Source organism: Erinaceus europaeus, chromosome 3 (genome assembly GCF_950295315.1).
Source record: "Erinaceus europaeus chromosome 3, mEriEur2.1, whole genome shotgun sequence".
Taxonomy (NCBI): domain Eukaryota; kingdom Metazoa; phylum Chordata; class Mammalia; order Eulipotyphla; family Erinaceidae; genus Erinaceus; species Erinaceus europaeus.
In genome coordinates this window covers 14,122,927-14,139,192 of record NC_080164.1, presented here as the reverse complement: position 1 = coordinate 14,139,192, position 16,266 = coordinate 14,122,927, and the positions used below count along the sequence as shown (strand labels likewise).

Here is a 16,266-nt window from a genome sequence, read left to right as displayed (position 1 = left end):
TATGGGGGAGTGAGGGTCAGCCTGGAGCCTTGGCCAGGTGACAGGGTCCCCGGGGTGGGGGGCAGCAGATGGGTGGCTGAGCTGAGGGGCTTGGGGCCTTGAGACCTAGGAGACATCTGGATTCTTAGCTGAGCCTGGGTTGAGTGGACAGTTTGCTCGGTGTTCGACCCAGCAGTGAGGATGGGTCCCGAAGGGGGTGGGTGGAGGATGTAGGAAGAACTGCCCCCTCTAGGCCTGGAGATAGCAGAGGGCAGCCCCCTCCCCCCACAGGGCAGGGCCAGGTCTCCCCACAGAGCCCCCAGGGAAAATAGACCACCCCTTCTCTCTGGGTGGCAAACCCCCAGGCTTGAAAGTCTTCTGCCTGCCTGTCCGCTCAGTGTCCCCCGGGCTTTCAGGCTACACGTGTCAGACTCAATCTGCACCTTCCCGATCTTGTCTGCCTCTCTCCCTGTGACCCCCACCCTCTTCTCAGGTCCTGGTAGGGGCACTCAGGAAGCTTCTCCCTGGCTGAACCTACTGCCCCTAGCACCAACCCAGCCTCCTGTTTTACAGAGAAGATCTGCCTGAGGTCACTGGACAAGTGTGGTCTCCTGGCCTCTTATGTCCCAAGGGGACTGCCTTTCAGTCCTAGCACCCACTTTCTGTCAGGGCACTGAGGCACGCGTACCAGTCCTGCCACTGCCAGGTGGGCCTCCCCTCCTTACTGCAGCAGTCACCTTGGGGTGACTCAGGCTCCACTCACCCAACCTTACTCCAACTTGCTCTCATGTCTGAGAATGTCATCCATCTCACATGCCCAGCGCTTATGCCCAAACGTGAGCAGTTCATTTCTTGCCTGGAACATTCTAGAACATTCTTCGCATTCCAGATCACCCAGGGCGGCCCATTCCTTCCACTTACCCATTCAAGGAGCCCTCACTGCCTTGGGCCCCTCCTAGCTGTGTTCTCTTTACTGTTGTGTGTGAGAGTTTGGCTCTCCATGGGAGGTCCCTCAAGACAGTCCTCTGGCCCATGTCTTCTCAGCCCGGGGCTGGACTGTCACTCAGCAAAGATCTGACCCTGTGTCCTGCCTCCTAGGTGTTCTCAAAGTGGTGCGGGGTGGATGGGGACTGAGGCTCTTGAAGGCCACAATTGCTGGGTGACTGGTAGCACAAAGATCTCCTGTTGGCCAGAGAGAGCCCACCGGATATGCCCCGTCAGCTCAGAGCCCATGGCCTGACACCTGCACTAGGACAGAGAGCACCCCCCAGCCCTGAGGGTGGGAGACCCCTGCCGGAAGTCACCAAGAGCCTTCCCCCTTCCTGCATGGCCAGGCTCACACGCTGGGCAGCTCAGCTCTGAGTGAAAGGACACAGTGGATCGGGAGGGGATGCCAGCCGGCGTGCCGTCCTGAAACAAAACACAGTCACTCCGGGGTTAGTGGGCCACTCCAAACGCGGCATTGGGAAGCAAGCAGAAGTCCTGGCCTCCCACTCTGAGCTCAGTCCCGGCTCAGCGTCCGCCCCGAGAGGCTGCAAGGCAAAGTGAGCAGCGGCATTAATCTGCTGATGGGTGGGAGAGACGGGAGCTTCCCGGGGTGGCCCCTCTAGGGCTCCCCACTCTCTAAGGAGCTAGAAGGTGGCCCTGACTTCTTGGCAAGGGTATGAAGCAGACAAATTCAAAATAAAATCGACATAATGGAAAAAAGAAAAAAGAAAGTAAAAGATGCTCATGCACCTTAAGACTGTGTGTTTTTTTGTTTTGTTTTGTTTTGGTCAAATAGCAGGTGGGGGCAGAGGGAAGCAGGGGAGGGGCACCCAGGCTGAGCCAGGCCGTGTTTAGGACACCCAGGCCTGACTTCAGATGGCGCCCACCCAGGCTCTGTGGACGAGAGTCCAGACATGCTCTGGTTACAGGTCTGTGCTCCCTGCCCCGGGCTGGGGAAAAGCAGCCCCCCACCCCCACCCCAGGTTCCCAATGTGGGACAGTCTGGTCGATGTGCTCTCCTGGTTTAAGTGCACCATCAACAGCAGAGAGGACAGTGATGGGGTCGGGGGGACCCTGGGCTGGCCCGGGGCGGGGGCAGTTTGCAGTGGTCTCTTAGAGTTGAGTCTATGGGAGTGCCCGTGGGCCACTGAGACCTCTGGATCTCTGGGTGGGGAGGGCCAGGGGTGTCAGTCACTGCGGTGGTGGGTCGGAGGGCTCTGGGGACCAGTGCAGCTGTGTGGGGACAGGGAGGGGGAGGGGTGGCTGCTCTGAGGCTGTGTGTGTGGGGGGGCACTTGGGAAGGGAAGGAGGAGAGATGGCTACTGGCTCTGTGACAGGGAGTCACACTTCAGGACACCTGCAAGAGAGGGGAGGAGAAAAGCGACACAAAAGCGTCCTACAAAGGAACAGACCCGACCACAGCTGGAAGGAAGGCAAACCTTTGAATCAGGTCCTTGAAATACAAGCTGCAGGAAGCTAGAACATTTTGGTGGACTTCAAACTCTCTGCCTTCAACAACAATTCTCAGGTCTGTAAAGGCTTTCGCTCTGCGCTGCTGGTTCAATTCCTTCAACATTTCTGCAGAACAGAGAAGACAGACAGGCCCAGGTTCCCATTAAGAGGTTTTGTTTGATTTTCTTTTTTGCATAAATTAAAAAAAATCCTTTTTTTTTTTCTTCCAAGAAGTAGAGAAATAAGAAAATACTTGATACTGTTGCTTGGCCAGACTGGCTTAACACTCATGGTCAAGAGAAGTCACACACACACACACACACACACACACACACACACACACACACACACACACACACACGGTCAAGAGAAGTCACACTCACACACCCACACCCATGGTCAAGAGAAGTCACACACACACACATGGTCAAGAGAAGTCACACACACACACACACACACACACACACACACACGGTCAAGAGAAGTCTCTCACACACACACATGGTCAAGAGAAGTCACACCCACACACCCACGGTCAAGAGAAGTCACACATACACACACACACATACACACACACACACACACACACACGGTCAAGAGAAGTCTCTCTCTCTCACACACACACACACACACACACACACACACACGGTCAAGAGAAGTCACACTCACACACCCACACCCATGGTCAAGAGAAGTCACACACACACACATGGTCAAGAGAAGTCACACACACACACACACACACACACACACACGGTCAAGAGAAGTCTCTCACACACACACATGGTCAAGAGAAGTCACACCCACACACCCACGGTCAAGAGAAGTCACACATACACACACACACATACACACACACACACACACACACACGGTCAAGAGAAGTCTCTCTCTCTCACACACACACACACACACACACACACACACACACACACGGTCAAGAGAAGTCACACCCACACACCCACACCCATGGTCAAGAGAAGTCTCACACACACACACACACACACACACACACACACACACACGGTCAAGAGAAGTCACACACACACACACACACACACATGGTCAAGAGAAGTCTCTCTCTCTCACACACACACACACCCACACACCCACGGTCAAGAGAAGTCTCTCACACACACACACATACACACACGGTCAAGAGAAGTCTCTCTCTCTCACACACACACACATATGGTCAAGAGAAGTCACACCCACACACCCACACCCATGGTCAAGAGAAGTCACACACACACAGACACACACACACACACACACACACACACAGACACACACACACACACACACACACACGGTCAAGAGAAGTCACACACACACACACACACACACACAGTCAAGAGAAGTCTCACACACACACACACACACACACACACGGTCAAGAGAAGTCACACACACACACACACACGGTCAAGAGAAGTCACACATACACACACAGTCAAGAGAAGGCACACACACACACACACACACAGACACACATGGTCAAGAGAAGTCACACACACACAGACACACACGGTCAAGAGAAGTCACACACACACACACACACACAGACACACATGGTCAAGAGAAGTCACACACACACAGACACACACGGTCAAGAGAAGTCACACACACACACACACACACACACACGGTCAAGAGAAGTCACACACACACATACACACGGTCAAGAGAAGTCACACACACACACACACACACAGACACACATGGTCAAGAGAAGTCACACACACACAGACACACACGGTCAAGAGAAGTCACACACACACACACACACACACACACACACACACACACACACACACAGTCAAGAGAAGTCACACACACACACACACACACACACACATACTGGGAGGACCACAAATGCCACCCCCAACCCCTCCTGCCCCAAAAGATACTCCACCTGCCCCCCCAACCAAATACAATAAAAAACCACAATCAAACCTAGAGATTGAAAGGTTGGGGGGAAGAGAAGGATCCCATACTGACACTTGGAGACATAAAGAATACATTATCACAGACAACTAGAAACCAGCGGGGAACCACAGCACAAGCTCTCCAGGGCCAGTGGGGCAGACGACTGGCTACCAAGCATGGGGTTGGGATGCGAGATGGGCTGGGTATGGTTCAAAGGAATAAGTAAAATAAATAAACAACCACACAACCTGCAAAACCAGCATCCCTGATGTTAGGTGGGGGAGTTCCCGGGAGTGGGGGAGGGGCCAGGCCAGGCAAGGAGGCACAGGGGCTGCCATGTCCGGGGTCACTCCTGCGGCATGGGAAAGCCTGCAGGTCCCAGGAAGTTGTCTCCGGGCCCCCGCACATCCCATGACCACCTACCTTGCATGCTTCTTGGTGGCTTAGGGCTTGCCCTGGCACTGCCCTGGCCCCAATTCTCTGGACCTGGCAGCTTCTTCCAGGCCCATGTGAGGAGGAAAGCGCCCCTCCCCACAGCTCCCCTGTTAGTGAATCTTTTCCTCTCTCTTCAATATGTTATGTTAAGCTATGCTATGTTATTTATTTTTGCCTCCAGAGTTATTGCTGGGGCTCGGTGCCTGCACTACGAATTCACTGCTCCTGGAGACCATTTTTCCTGTTTTGTTGCCCTTGTTGTTGCTGTTAATGTTGTTGCCATTACTGTTGTTGTTGTTGTTGGATAGGAAAGAGAGGAGGGGAAGACAGAGAGGGGGAGATAAAGACAGACACCTGAAGACCTGCTTTACTGCCTGTAAAGCGACACCCCTGCAGCTGGGGAGCTGGGGGCTCGACCCAAGATTCTTATACTGGTTCTTGTGCTTTGCGCCACATGCACTTTACCCTCTGCGTTACTGCCCGGGCCCCTGTTATTTACTTATTAACACGGTAGGTGAGAAGAGAGAGCAAGGGCATCACTCTGGCATATGCACTGCCAGGGGTTGAACTTGGGATCTTGTGCCTGCAAGCCCAGTGCTTCACCCATTGTGCCACCTCCTGGACCACTAGCTTATCTCTATTACTTTTTTTTTTTAAAAAAAATATAATATTTATTTAGTTTTGTAAATGAGAAATACAGAGAGCAAGCAAGCGAGATACAGACAGAGAGGCCAGAGGACTGCTCAGCTCTGGCTGATGGTGGTGCTGAGAACTGAATCTAGGACCTTGGAGCCTCAGGTAGGAGAGTCTGTTGGCATAACCATTATGCTGTTTCCCCCAACCAGAAATGTTCAGCTTCTGAAAGTGTTTCCCAGGCGATTTCTCTCTCCCAACAGGACCCTCAGCAGGCTGGAGGCACCGACCAGGTAGGGAGCCCTGCCCCAGTTGGCAGCGTGCCCAGATGGAGCTGGCATTTTGGGGAGTCGCCACCCAGGCACCTGCCCATCCAGTCCTGCCTCAAGAAAAGCATCCCTCCACCCTGGCCTTGATCCCTGGTTGGCGGGCAGCAGGAAGTGTTTTCTGGTCTCCGCGACTTTTATGGGACTCTATGCCCTTGCCCGTCTCCAACAGAGGGCTGCCCTGGGCCCTCCATGGCGCCCCCTCCCCTGCGTGGACCACATGGCAGAAGGCATACACCAGCTCTCTTCCCACAGCAAGGCACTAAGTGCAAGGTCAGTGTAAAGGGGGGGCAGGTCCTCTGTGAACCCCACCTCCCCAAGCCCCACAGCAGACCAGCACACCCCACTGAACCCCACTGCACCCAGATGAGTTTCTCCTCATCTCCCTTCTACTCTGCAGGTCTCTTTCTTTTTCCTTTCTTCATCTGGCTAATCATCACTCACCCCTCCCTTCCAGGTAACACAAGACAGTGCCCCAGATGCCCCTCACCCTCCGCCCACATCCCCTGCCTTCTGCCTATTGTGTCTCTGACCCAGATCTTTTTTTTTTTTTTTTTTCTTCCTCGCTCCAGGGTTATTGCTGGGGCTCGGTGCTTGCACTACAAATCCACTGCTCCCGGAGCGCATTCACCCTGCTTGTTTTTGTTGTTATTATTGTTATTGCTGTCATTGTTGTTGGACAGGACAGAGAGAAATCGAGAGAGGAGGGGAAGACAGAGAGGAGGAGAGGAAGATAGACACCGGCAGACCTGCTTTATGGCTTGTGAATCAACGCTCCCCTGCAGGTGGGGAGCTGGGGGCTCCAACTGGGATCCTAATGCAGGTCCTAGGCTTCACACCATGTGCGCCTACCCCACTGCGCTAACGCCCAGCCCCCTCTGACCCAGATCTTAACACTTTCTCTGAGTTCTCACTCTTCATGTACATATCTGTCTCCTTCAAGGTGTGCCCTTATTTCTTTCTCTTTTCCTCTCTGTTTCCTTCTCTTTCTTTTTTACTGAGTATTTTTTTTCTTTATTTGATAGGACAGAGAGAAATTGAGAGGGGAGGAGGAGATAGAGAGGGAGAGATATAGATAGACACCTGCAGTACTTGCTTCACTCCCACTCGTGAAACTTTCCCCACTGCATGTGGGGATCAGGAACTCGAACCCGGGTCCTTGTGCATGGTAATATGTACGCTTCACAGGTGCACCACCGCTGGGCCCCCCCTTATTTCTGTTTCTAACTTCAAAAACTCAGCACAGGATCTGGAATAGAATAGAGCTGGTGGGGGGTGGGGGGTGGGGGAGAGCTGTAAACCCTCTGCAGACCCTCCACCGAGGGTTGAGTTTCATGGGCCTGTTGAGTCTTGACTTGCTTTGCCCCATGGGCTGTGGCAGGAAGGGCCTGGTGAGTGGAGCAAGAGGCTTTGCAGGACGCTGTCTGTCCCCTGGCAGGAGAGTGCAGGAGCAGACAGGAGCCAGCCCAGAGGGGCCGCTCCCACCAGCCCCAGCACACAGAGGTGGAATTACAGTATAGACCAGGATCGAAACCCAAGTCACTGAAGATACACATGTTTAATGGAGAATGGAGTGCCCTGAACAAATAAACATGGAAGTACCTCATGATCCAGCAATACCACTCAGAGACATTTATCCTAAGGACACTCACACTGACTAGAAAAGCACGTATGCACCCCTGTGTTCACAGATGCATTATTCACAATAGCCAGAGAGTAGAGGCTGCCGAAATGCCCATCAATAGATGACCGGCTAAAGAAGTTATAGGATATATATTTCATGAAATACTATTCTGCCATCAAAAGGATGATACTGTATCCTTCAGTACAACATGAATGGAACTGGAGGAGAAGATGCTCAGTGCAATGAGTGAGGAAATGAGAGACAACTCCTGGATGGTTTCACTCAGATGTGGAATCTACAGATCTGACACACAAGAACTTTCAAACAAAAACAAAACCAAAACAAAAGCAAAAAACAAGCAAATTATTTCCAAGACTTTGGGAGAACTATGGTGATTATCTTTGGGAGGTGGGAGAGTGGGGACACAGAAGTCGGGTGATGTGTATGGTGTACAGAACTATCCACTGCAGTCTTACAGCATTGGAACGAATTATGAATCACAAATAAAAAATGAAAAGAAAAAGTAAAGAAGAAACAGATGTTGAAAACAACCCCGGTGGCTCCTGACATCCGTGTCCAGTTCTGCTCTGGTCAGTGAGCTCCAAGAGGCAGGTCTCATAGCCCTGTGGCCCTCAGTGGGGACTCAGCCGTGTGAGTGACAGACAACTGATATGCTAAGCCACAGACTCATACAACTGCTTGCTCTGTCCCAAGAGCCAAGGAGACAAGGGTCAGGGACGCACCCTCCAGGTCAGACAAGTCAATTTCTCCTTCACTTTTTCAGCTTGATGATGATGATGATGATGACGATTTCGGTGCTGGAGAGGGAAATCAGGGCCTCATACACACGAGGCCTGTAGTCTACCACTGAGCCATTCCCCTGGCCTTTTCATTTATTTATTTCCTTTTTTTCTTTTTTAATTTCTTTACTGGGGAGTTAATGTTTTACATTCAACAGTAAATACAATAGTTTGTACATGCATAACATTTCCTAGTTCCCCATATAACATTACAACCCCCACTAGGACCTCTGTCATCCTTCTTGGATCTGTATTCTCCCCACCCACCCACCCCAGAGTCTTTTACTTTGGTGCAATACACCAATTCCAGTTCAGGTTCTACTTGTGTTTTCTTTTCTGATCTTGTTTTTCAACTTCTGCCTGAGAGCGAGGTTATCCCATACTGATCCTTCTGTTTCTGACTTATTTCACTTAACATGAATTTTTTAAGGTCCATCCAAGATGGGCTGAAAACGGTGAAGTCACCATTTTTTTACAGCTGAGTAGTATTCCATTGTGTATATAGACCACCACTTGCTCAGCCACTCATCTGTTGTTGGACACCTGGGTTGCTTCCAGGTTTTGGCTATTACAAATTGTGCTGCCAAGAACATATGTGTACACAGATCTCTTTGGATGGATATGTTGGGTTCCTTAGGATATATCCCCAGGAGAGGAATTGCAGGATCATAGGGTAGGTCCACTTCTAGCCTTCTGAGAGTTCTCGTATTTACTTCCTTTTAATGGTGAATCTCCCCATCCTAGCCACTTGCCAGTGCCCAGTGATTTATGTGGCTGTATATCCAATTAGCATCTTGAGAGTACCCGGGACACACCTCCCCCTGCCCCTGCCTTCTTGTCCCTGAAGCAATTGGCACCTTTTTAAAATTTTTTTTATTTTTTATAGTTTCTGCATCTCCTATCAATGGAAGCAGACAGTGTTTGATTCCTGGTGACAGGCTGAATATTCTCAGGATTCATTCATATTGTAGCAAATGTCAGAATGTTCTTCCTCTGTCTTCCTCTCTCTCTCCTCTTTTTATTGTTTCTTTCCTGTTTTTTCCTTCTCTCTCTCCTTTTGCCCCAATACTTTATTATTTTTTTAGATTTATTTATTTGTTATTGGATAGAGACAGAGAGAAATTGAGAGAGGAAGAGGTGGTAGAGAGGGAGAGTGACAGAGATACCTGTAGCTCTACTTCACTTGTGAAGCTCTCTCCCTAAAGGGAACCAGGGGCTTGAACCCAGGTCCTTGCACACTGCAGTGTGTGTGTGTGTGCACGCTTAACCAGGTGCACCACTGCCTTGCCCTTCTATACTTCATTTTAATGAGAGAGATAAAGAGAGACAAAGACCAGTACACTACTCAGCTCTGTCTTATGGTGGTGCCAGGAACTGAACCTGGGACCTTGGAGCCTAAGGCATGAGAGCCTTCTGAAGAACCTCTATCTCCCTAGTCCCCTTCCCCCTTTTAAATAATTGTTTTATTTATTTATTACTTATTTATTGAATAGAGTCAGAGAGAAATTGAGAGTCAAGAGGAAAGATAGAAAGAGAGACACCTGCAGCCTTTACTTCACTGCTTGGGAAGATTTCATCTTGCAGGTGGGGGCCAGGAACGCCAACCTGGGTCCTTGGGCACTGTACTGTGTGTGCTTAACCTGGTATGCATGACCTGCCCCCTTTCCTTTTTTTTTTTTTTTAATTGAGCTCTCTTGGCTTTGACCTGGGATCTCTGAGTCAAGGCATGAAAGTCTCTTACACAAACTGCTGTCCTACCTCCCTGGCCCACGTTCCTTCCTTATCTAGGCTGAACACTCCTCTCTTGGAAGCATAATCCTTGTTTTCTTCACTCATTTGCAGGACACTTGGGTTGACTCAGCTTCCAGCTTACTGTGCCCGTGAACAGTGCTGCTACGTAGCTAATTCTCCCCATCCAGCTAGACATCTCCAAAGTCCCTATCTCTACTTGCCCCGTTCCTTTTAATTTTGTTATTGCCAAGGCTTCACTGCTCTGAGCAGATTGAAAGAGACAGAGACAACTCAGCATCAAAGCTTCCTCCAGTGCTGTGAGGACTGGGGCTTAAACCTGGGTCACAAAAAAATAAACAAACAAACAAAACACCCAACCACCCTGGGTCATGTGCATGGCAAAGCACATGCACTTCCAGGTGAGTTCTCTTGTTGCCCCTCTCATTCCTGAAGCGGTTCCGGGGCAACTGGCTCTCTGACCCCCTGCAGCAGGTAGTGTCATATCAGGTGGGGGAGGGGACACTGGAGAGGGTTCCCCCTGCGGCTTGATGCTCTGTTCAGGGGACATCGAAGCCACAAACAGAACCAAGACCGGAGATGAAGTTGCAGGCAAACTTCTGCATATTTTTCACCCAATGACACAAGTTATTTGTCAGAGACTAATGGGCTTGTTCCAGCTGGACTGGAAGGGCTGTCTGAGGTAGTAATAAAGAGGAAGAGATGTCAAATATTAAACAGCCACGCGTTCCAGTGGCTTTGCAGCCGAGGAGTCCATTAAATCAGAGCCCCGAGAAAGGTTGTGCGGCCAAATAATTTTTTCCCAGAGCTCAAGTGAGCACCCAGCTCGATGATAAATGATCCCGATTCCAGGGGTATTTATGACACCTAGTTGATGAAGGACCTGAAAAAAATTATAAACTCAGAGCGGTTGTGAAATATACTGAGAAAGCCCAGCGAAGACTGTGTCACACGCCCAGAGCATAATTTACGGCGAGGCATGGGAGCCCCTGATGGGGCAGACAGTGTGGGGACAAATGGTGACTTTCCACAAACAGAGCTTCCTGTGCTGTTGGGAGGGGCCACCAGGCCAGGACAGCTGCTCAAGGCATAGCGGGTTTGCAGGCAGACTGTTTCTCCTTTCCCCAAACAAAATGAGGTTCAGAAGAGCATGGGGGGGGGGGGGCAGGGCACTCTGATGCCCCACCTCTGAATGTCTCAGGCAAACAAGCTGAAGCACACTTGTCAGGAGTCTGCAAGGACAGAAGCAGATCATTGCAGCTCAGTGGGGAACAACAGGTCCACAGCCAGAGGCCAGACAAGAACCACAGGTGGTGCTGAAGGGCCTTGCAGGAGGGAGGGCTGGGAGATACCTGGTGGGAGGGGAGGGCTGAGGGGATCCCCAGGGAGTGCATAGGATGCCCAGTGACTGCTGGCTTTGTCACCTGTAGCCAGGAGTCAGCCGTTGACGAGGAAGGTTATTCGTCTTTTTTAAAATGCTCTTCTGTTTTTAAAAATATTTATTTATGGGAGTCGGGTGGTAGCGCAGCGGGTTAAGTACATGTAGTGCAAAGCGCAAGGACCTGCGTAAAGATCCAGGTTCGAGCCCCGGGCTCTCCACCTGCGGGGGAGTCACCTCACAGGCAGTGAAGCACGTCTGCAGGTGTCTGTCTGTCTTTCTCTCCCCCTCTCTGTCTTTCCCTCCTCTCTCCATTTCTCTCTGTCCTATCCAACAACAAGGACATCAATAACAACAACAATAACTACAACAAGAAAAATATTCATTTATTATTTATTGTATAGAGACTGAAAGAAATGGAGAGGGGAGAGAGGGAGAGGGAGAGGGAGAGGGAGAGGGAGAGGGAGAGAGAGAGAGAGAGAGAGACCTGTAGCCCTACTTCACTGCTTATGAAGCTTCCCTCCTGCAGCGGGGAAGCAGGGGCCAACTTGGATCCTTTGCACTGTATTTGTGTGCTCAACCAGGTGAGCCAACACCAGGCCTTTTAATCTTCTTTTTAAATCTTTTAAAAAATATTTGATAGAGACAGAGAAATTGAGAGCAGAGGAGATAGAGAGGGAGACAAAGAGACACATACAGAGTTGCCTCACAGCTCAAGAAACTACCCCCTCTACAGGTGGGGCCTGGGGACTTGAACCTGGGTCCCTGCACATGATAACATGTGCCCAAGTGTGCCACCACCTGGCTCCTGAAGGTTGCTATTCATCATTTCTAGCTGATAATTGACTGGGCATACCTGTGTGCCAAACCCTGGACTGTGAAGCCCATCAGCTTCTACCCTCATGGGGCACATGGTCTCATGGTGGTAGGGCCATCTGTGGACACAGTCTGTCTGGTTGCTCCACAGTAGAAACCCCCTTTTGTGGGGGAGGATATGGGAAGCCAAGTCTCCATCCCCATAGGAGCTGAGGTAAAGGAGCTCCTGTCAGCAGAGCTGTGGTCACTAGACTAGGGCTGACCGGTCATATCTTTACAACCTGTGTAGCGAAATTTAAGGGGTGTGGCGGAGAATGGAAGATAGCTTACTGGGTAGAGAGCATACCTTGCTACATGCATAGTCCAGATTTGAGTCCCAGCACCGCATGGGAATGCCATGCCCAGTACCAGAGGAAGCTTTGGTGTTATGGGGTCTCTCCCTCTCTCTCAGAAATAAAAAGAATGAAAAAGTTAGGCAGGAGAAGTGAAATGATGGATGTGCAAGGTATTGGTCCCACAGAAAGAAAGAAAAAAAGAGAGGAAGAAAGAAAGGGAGAAAGAAATAAAGTAAGAAAGAAAGAAAGAAAAAGAAATTCCTCACAGTTCCAGTCAGTGAGGATTTTGGAAAAGTCAGCCACTTGTAAAGGAGGGGACAGCACAGCACAAGAAGGGGTGAGAAAGGGTGCTGGGGAGGAAGGGACAGGGAGGAAAGAGAGAAGGAGAGAGGGCGACAGCACTCCCCAGCCCACTTTAGCAGAAGTCAGGGCTCCTACACATTCCGAGAACCACAGTCCCTGCAGATAAATCAATAGTTTTAAAGGCTTTGCAAGAATTAGTGAACCAGAGCCGGGAGCGGACTCAGCTCAGTTACCCAGGTAAGGAGGGAAACCGCAGACGTCAGGGGCTAGTGGCTGCTCGGAGCCCCGGAGCACAGAGGGGACTGGCAGCCCCTGTTCCCCAGCCTGTGTGTTCCCCAGCCTGGGGGCACATGGGGGGTCTCCATCTCACTGTGGTCTTTGCATTCTCCCGGAGGGGATGTCTCTGAGGGACCTGGCCAGGGCTGGGACTGCAGCAATGATGCCACCTCCTGCCATCTCAGGGACACAGAAAGCCTGGGAGTGGGTCCTGTTTTTCACATCTCCAGTGTCCTTTCTTCTTCACGCCAAGTCACGGCCGTGATGGACAATGACAGCACTCCCCAGCCCACTAAAGGCAGACAGTGGACTTGCGCCCCCAGGTGGCTGGGTGCTGGTACTGAGTCAGAAGTCAGGTCTGCTGGTTAGTGTCATACACAGGAGGACCCAGGCCTCCCGAGAGGGACATGGCTGGGCCATTGGGGGGGGGGGGTGCTGGGGGGGGTTCACTGAGATGCAAGGAGCTTCCCTGTCACCCACATGTGGTGTCTGCCTGCTCAGGTGGAGGAGGTCACCTTTGGGGCTGCAGCTCCTCGAAGACAAGCTGTCTCCAGGCTTCCTGGCATTTCTCTCACTCTACAGTGTTGGCCCTGCTGGCTCCCTGTTGGGTGCAGGTGAGAGAGGTGATGGGAGGTCTAGGTGAGGACACAGTCCTATTCCCAGGGGACTGCAACCAGGTCATGGGGGGGGGGCTGGGGAGAACATTTGCTTTCCTTCCTTCCTTCCTTCCTTCCTTCCTTCCTTCCTTCCCCTCTCCTTTCTTCCTCTCTCTTCCTTCCTTCTTTCCTTCCTTTCTCCCTCTGTCTCTCTTCCTTCCTTCCTTCCTTCCTTCCTTCCTTCCTTCCTTCCTTCCTTCCGCCTCCAGGGCTATTGCTGGGGCTTGGTGCCGGCACTACGAATCCACTGCTCCTGGAAGCCATTTTTTTCCATTTTGTTGCCCTTGTTGTTCTTGTTGGATAGGACAGAGAAAAACTGAGAGAGGAGGGGAAGACAGAGAGAGGGAGAGAAAGAGAGACACCTGCAGAACTGCTTCACTGCCTGTGGAGCGACCCCTCTACAGGAGTGGAGCCGAGGGTTCAAACCAAGTTCCTTATGCCGGTCTGTGCGCTTTGCGCTATGTGCTCTTAACCCACTGTGCTACCGCCCAGCCCCCTCTTTCTTTCTTTTTAAAATAAATTTTTGAAAGAGACTAGACAGAAATTAGGAGGGCAGGGAAAGATAAAGAGAGAGGGAGAAAGAGAGACACCTGCAGCACTGCTTCATCACTTGTGAAGTTTCTCCACTGCAGGTGAAAACTAGAGGCTTGAACCTGGGTCTTTGTGCATAGCAATGTGTGTGCTCCACGGGGCGTGTCACGGCCTGGCCCTGAGGAGGATTTCTTGGAACAGCTGTCTAGGAGTTAGAGGGGGTCAGGAAACCAAGCCCTGGGGTTCCCCACTGGCCAGGAATGACTCCTCCTGTTCCACATAAGGGAGGCTCAGCAGAGGAAGGTGCTGAATTGGCCTGGCTGCCACTGGAAGCTCCACCCTACTCCCCTCTGCCTCTCCTCTACTTCCTCCATCTCTGTGGTCTAGAACGGGTTTCAGGAAGTGATGGAGGGCCTGGAAGATGGCATAGAGGAGGAGGCAAGAGCAGGGGCTGAGTGGGCAGGATGGAGCTGACAGCCCAGAGGAAGGAAAGCAGCCAAAGAAAGGCTCAAAGGAGCAAAGAAAGGCTCAGGGGCAGGAAAGCCTGGAGGGTCCCAGGACTCAGGAGTCTGAACCATATGGTGGACGGCCTGGGGCGAGGTGGATGGCTGGCCTCCACAGGGAGGAGACGCAGCAGAGGGGACAGGACTCTGGGAGCGACTGCAAGGAGGGCCATCAGGTACCCCCAGCAGGGGGAGCAGCTTGCCAGCCCTGGTGCTTGGCTCTCTCTCCCATCCTGGAGAGGAGCCAAGGGAGGCAGGCAGGGCTGGGCTTGTGCGGGAATGCTTGGCCTGCCCTTGCAAACGCCCACCTCCTGGGTGTCTGGGCAGCGATGGGAGCAACAGCTTGCAGGTCATCTTGCAGGAGAAAGGACCATGTGCCTCAGACAGAACAGACAGACGGGGGAGCCCTGGCCTGGGGGGTTGCTAAGAACTTCTCCTGGGTGACCTGGGGGGACAAGGTCAGGAGGAGCAGCCCTGGGTCAGCCGCTGTGGGACTGGTGCGTCACACCCTCACTGCATTTACATTCTGAGCGTCTGGTACGTTGGAGGGTTTAGACAGGTGATGGAAATGCTTGGTCGTCAGATGGAGGCCAAGGCTGGTTTGATCTCCCCTGGACTTGCCCAGGGCATTAATTCTAAATCTTGAACACCCCCCCTTCTCACATCAGGCTCCCTCCCCAGAGAGTTTCAAAAATTACACTGCTCACCCCATTCTTTAGAGTTTCTGATTCAATAATGTCAGAAGGTGATCGAGGCACTAGGATTTCTAGAAGCTTCCTAGAACCCTCGAGTGCATGCAGGGAAAGCTGAAAACCTCTGGTCCTATGGCCCAACACTGGTTTTGCCCACCACCCTCTCCCACATCCCAGTGTCCAGATCTGTGCTCAGAGCTCAAAGAAATTTACTGAAAAAAAAGTTTTTTTTTTTTAAAATTAAGGAATGACAGCTCAAAGAGCCGGCAATTTCTGCAAATGAATGCAAATAAATACATACTTCCATACATGTGTTTATGCAAATATTCTGGTGGCCCTTGCAAATCACTCACCCGCCTGCTAGCAGCTGCCTATGACTTCTTGGTGAGAGCCGTAGGCAGGGTGCCCAGGCTCATGACAGGTAGTGGCATGAACTGCACCCCCCGCCCCAGAACAGACAGCTCTGTCAGCAAACTCATGCCCACCCACCCCCGCCCCAGGGACTGGGGCACTGAAACCCCCAATCCTGTCACCTCCACCCCATTAGTCTCTCATGCCTCAGCTGAGAGAGGGGAGCCTGAGGATTGCAGGGGGTGGGGGGCGCTGTGATTCCTGAGGGCTGGACTGCGTGTCCCTCTGTGTCCCTCTGTGTGGGGTGGCAGGTGGCTTGGCACTCAATCCTAGTGACAAGGGTGGCCCGTGTGTGCTGTCTGCCTGGGCACATTCTCCAGCTCATTTGTAGACGTCAAGTAGAAGACATGGAGCTTCAGAAGACAAACCTGTGCAGTCAAGGTGAGGCATTAGACCCTCCCTCTCTCTCCCCTCTCTCTCCCTCCATCTCTCTCCCTCCCCTCTCTCTCCC

The 16,266-nt window shown here is 51.7% G+C and overlaps 1 protein-coding gene across 2 annotated transcripts in view; it reads right to left on the bottom strand.

Annotated features, from left to right (window-relative positions):
- KLHL29 (kelch like family member 29) overlaps positions 1–16,266 on the bottom strand; it is a 359,330-nt gene that overhangs the window by 18,978 nt on the left and 324,086 nt on the right. For both annotated transcript variants that reach the window (XM_060186640.1, XM_060186641.1), the window contains exon 6: positions 2,406–2,544. In XM_060186640.1, coding sequence (XP_060042623.1) covers positions 2,406–2,544 — 139 coding nt within the window. The remainder of the gene's footprint in view (positions 1–2,405; positions 2,545–16,266) is intronic.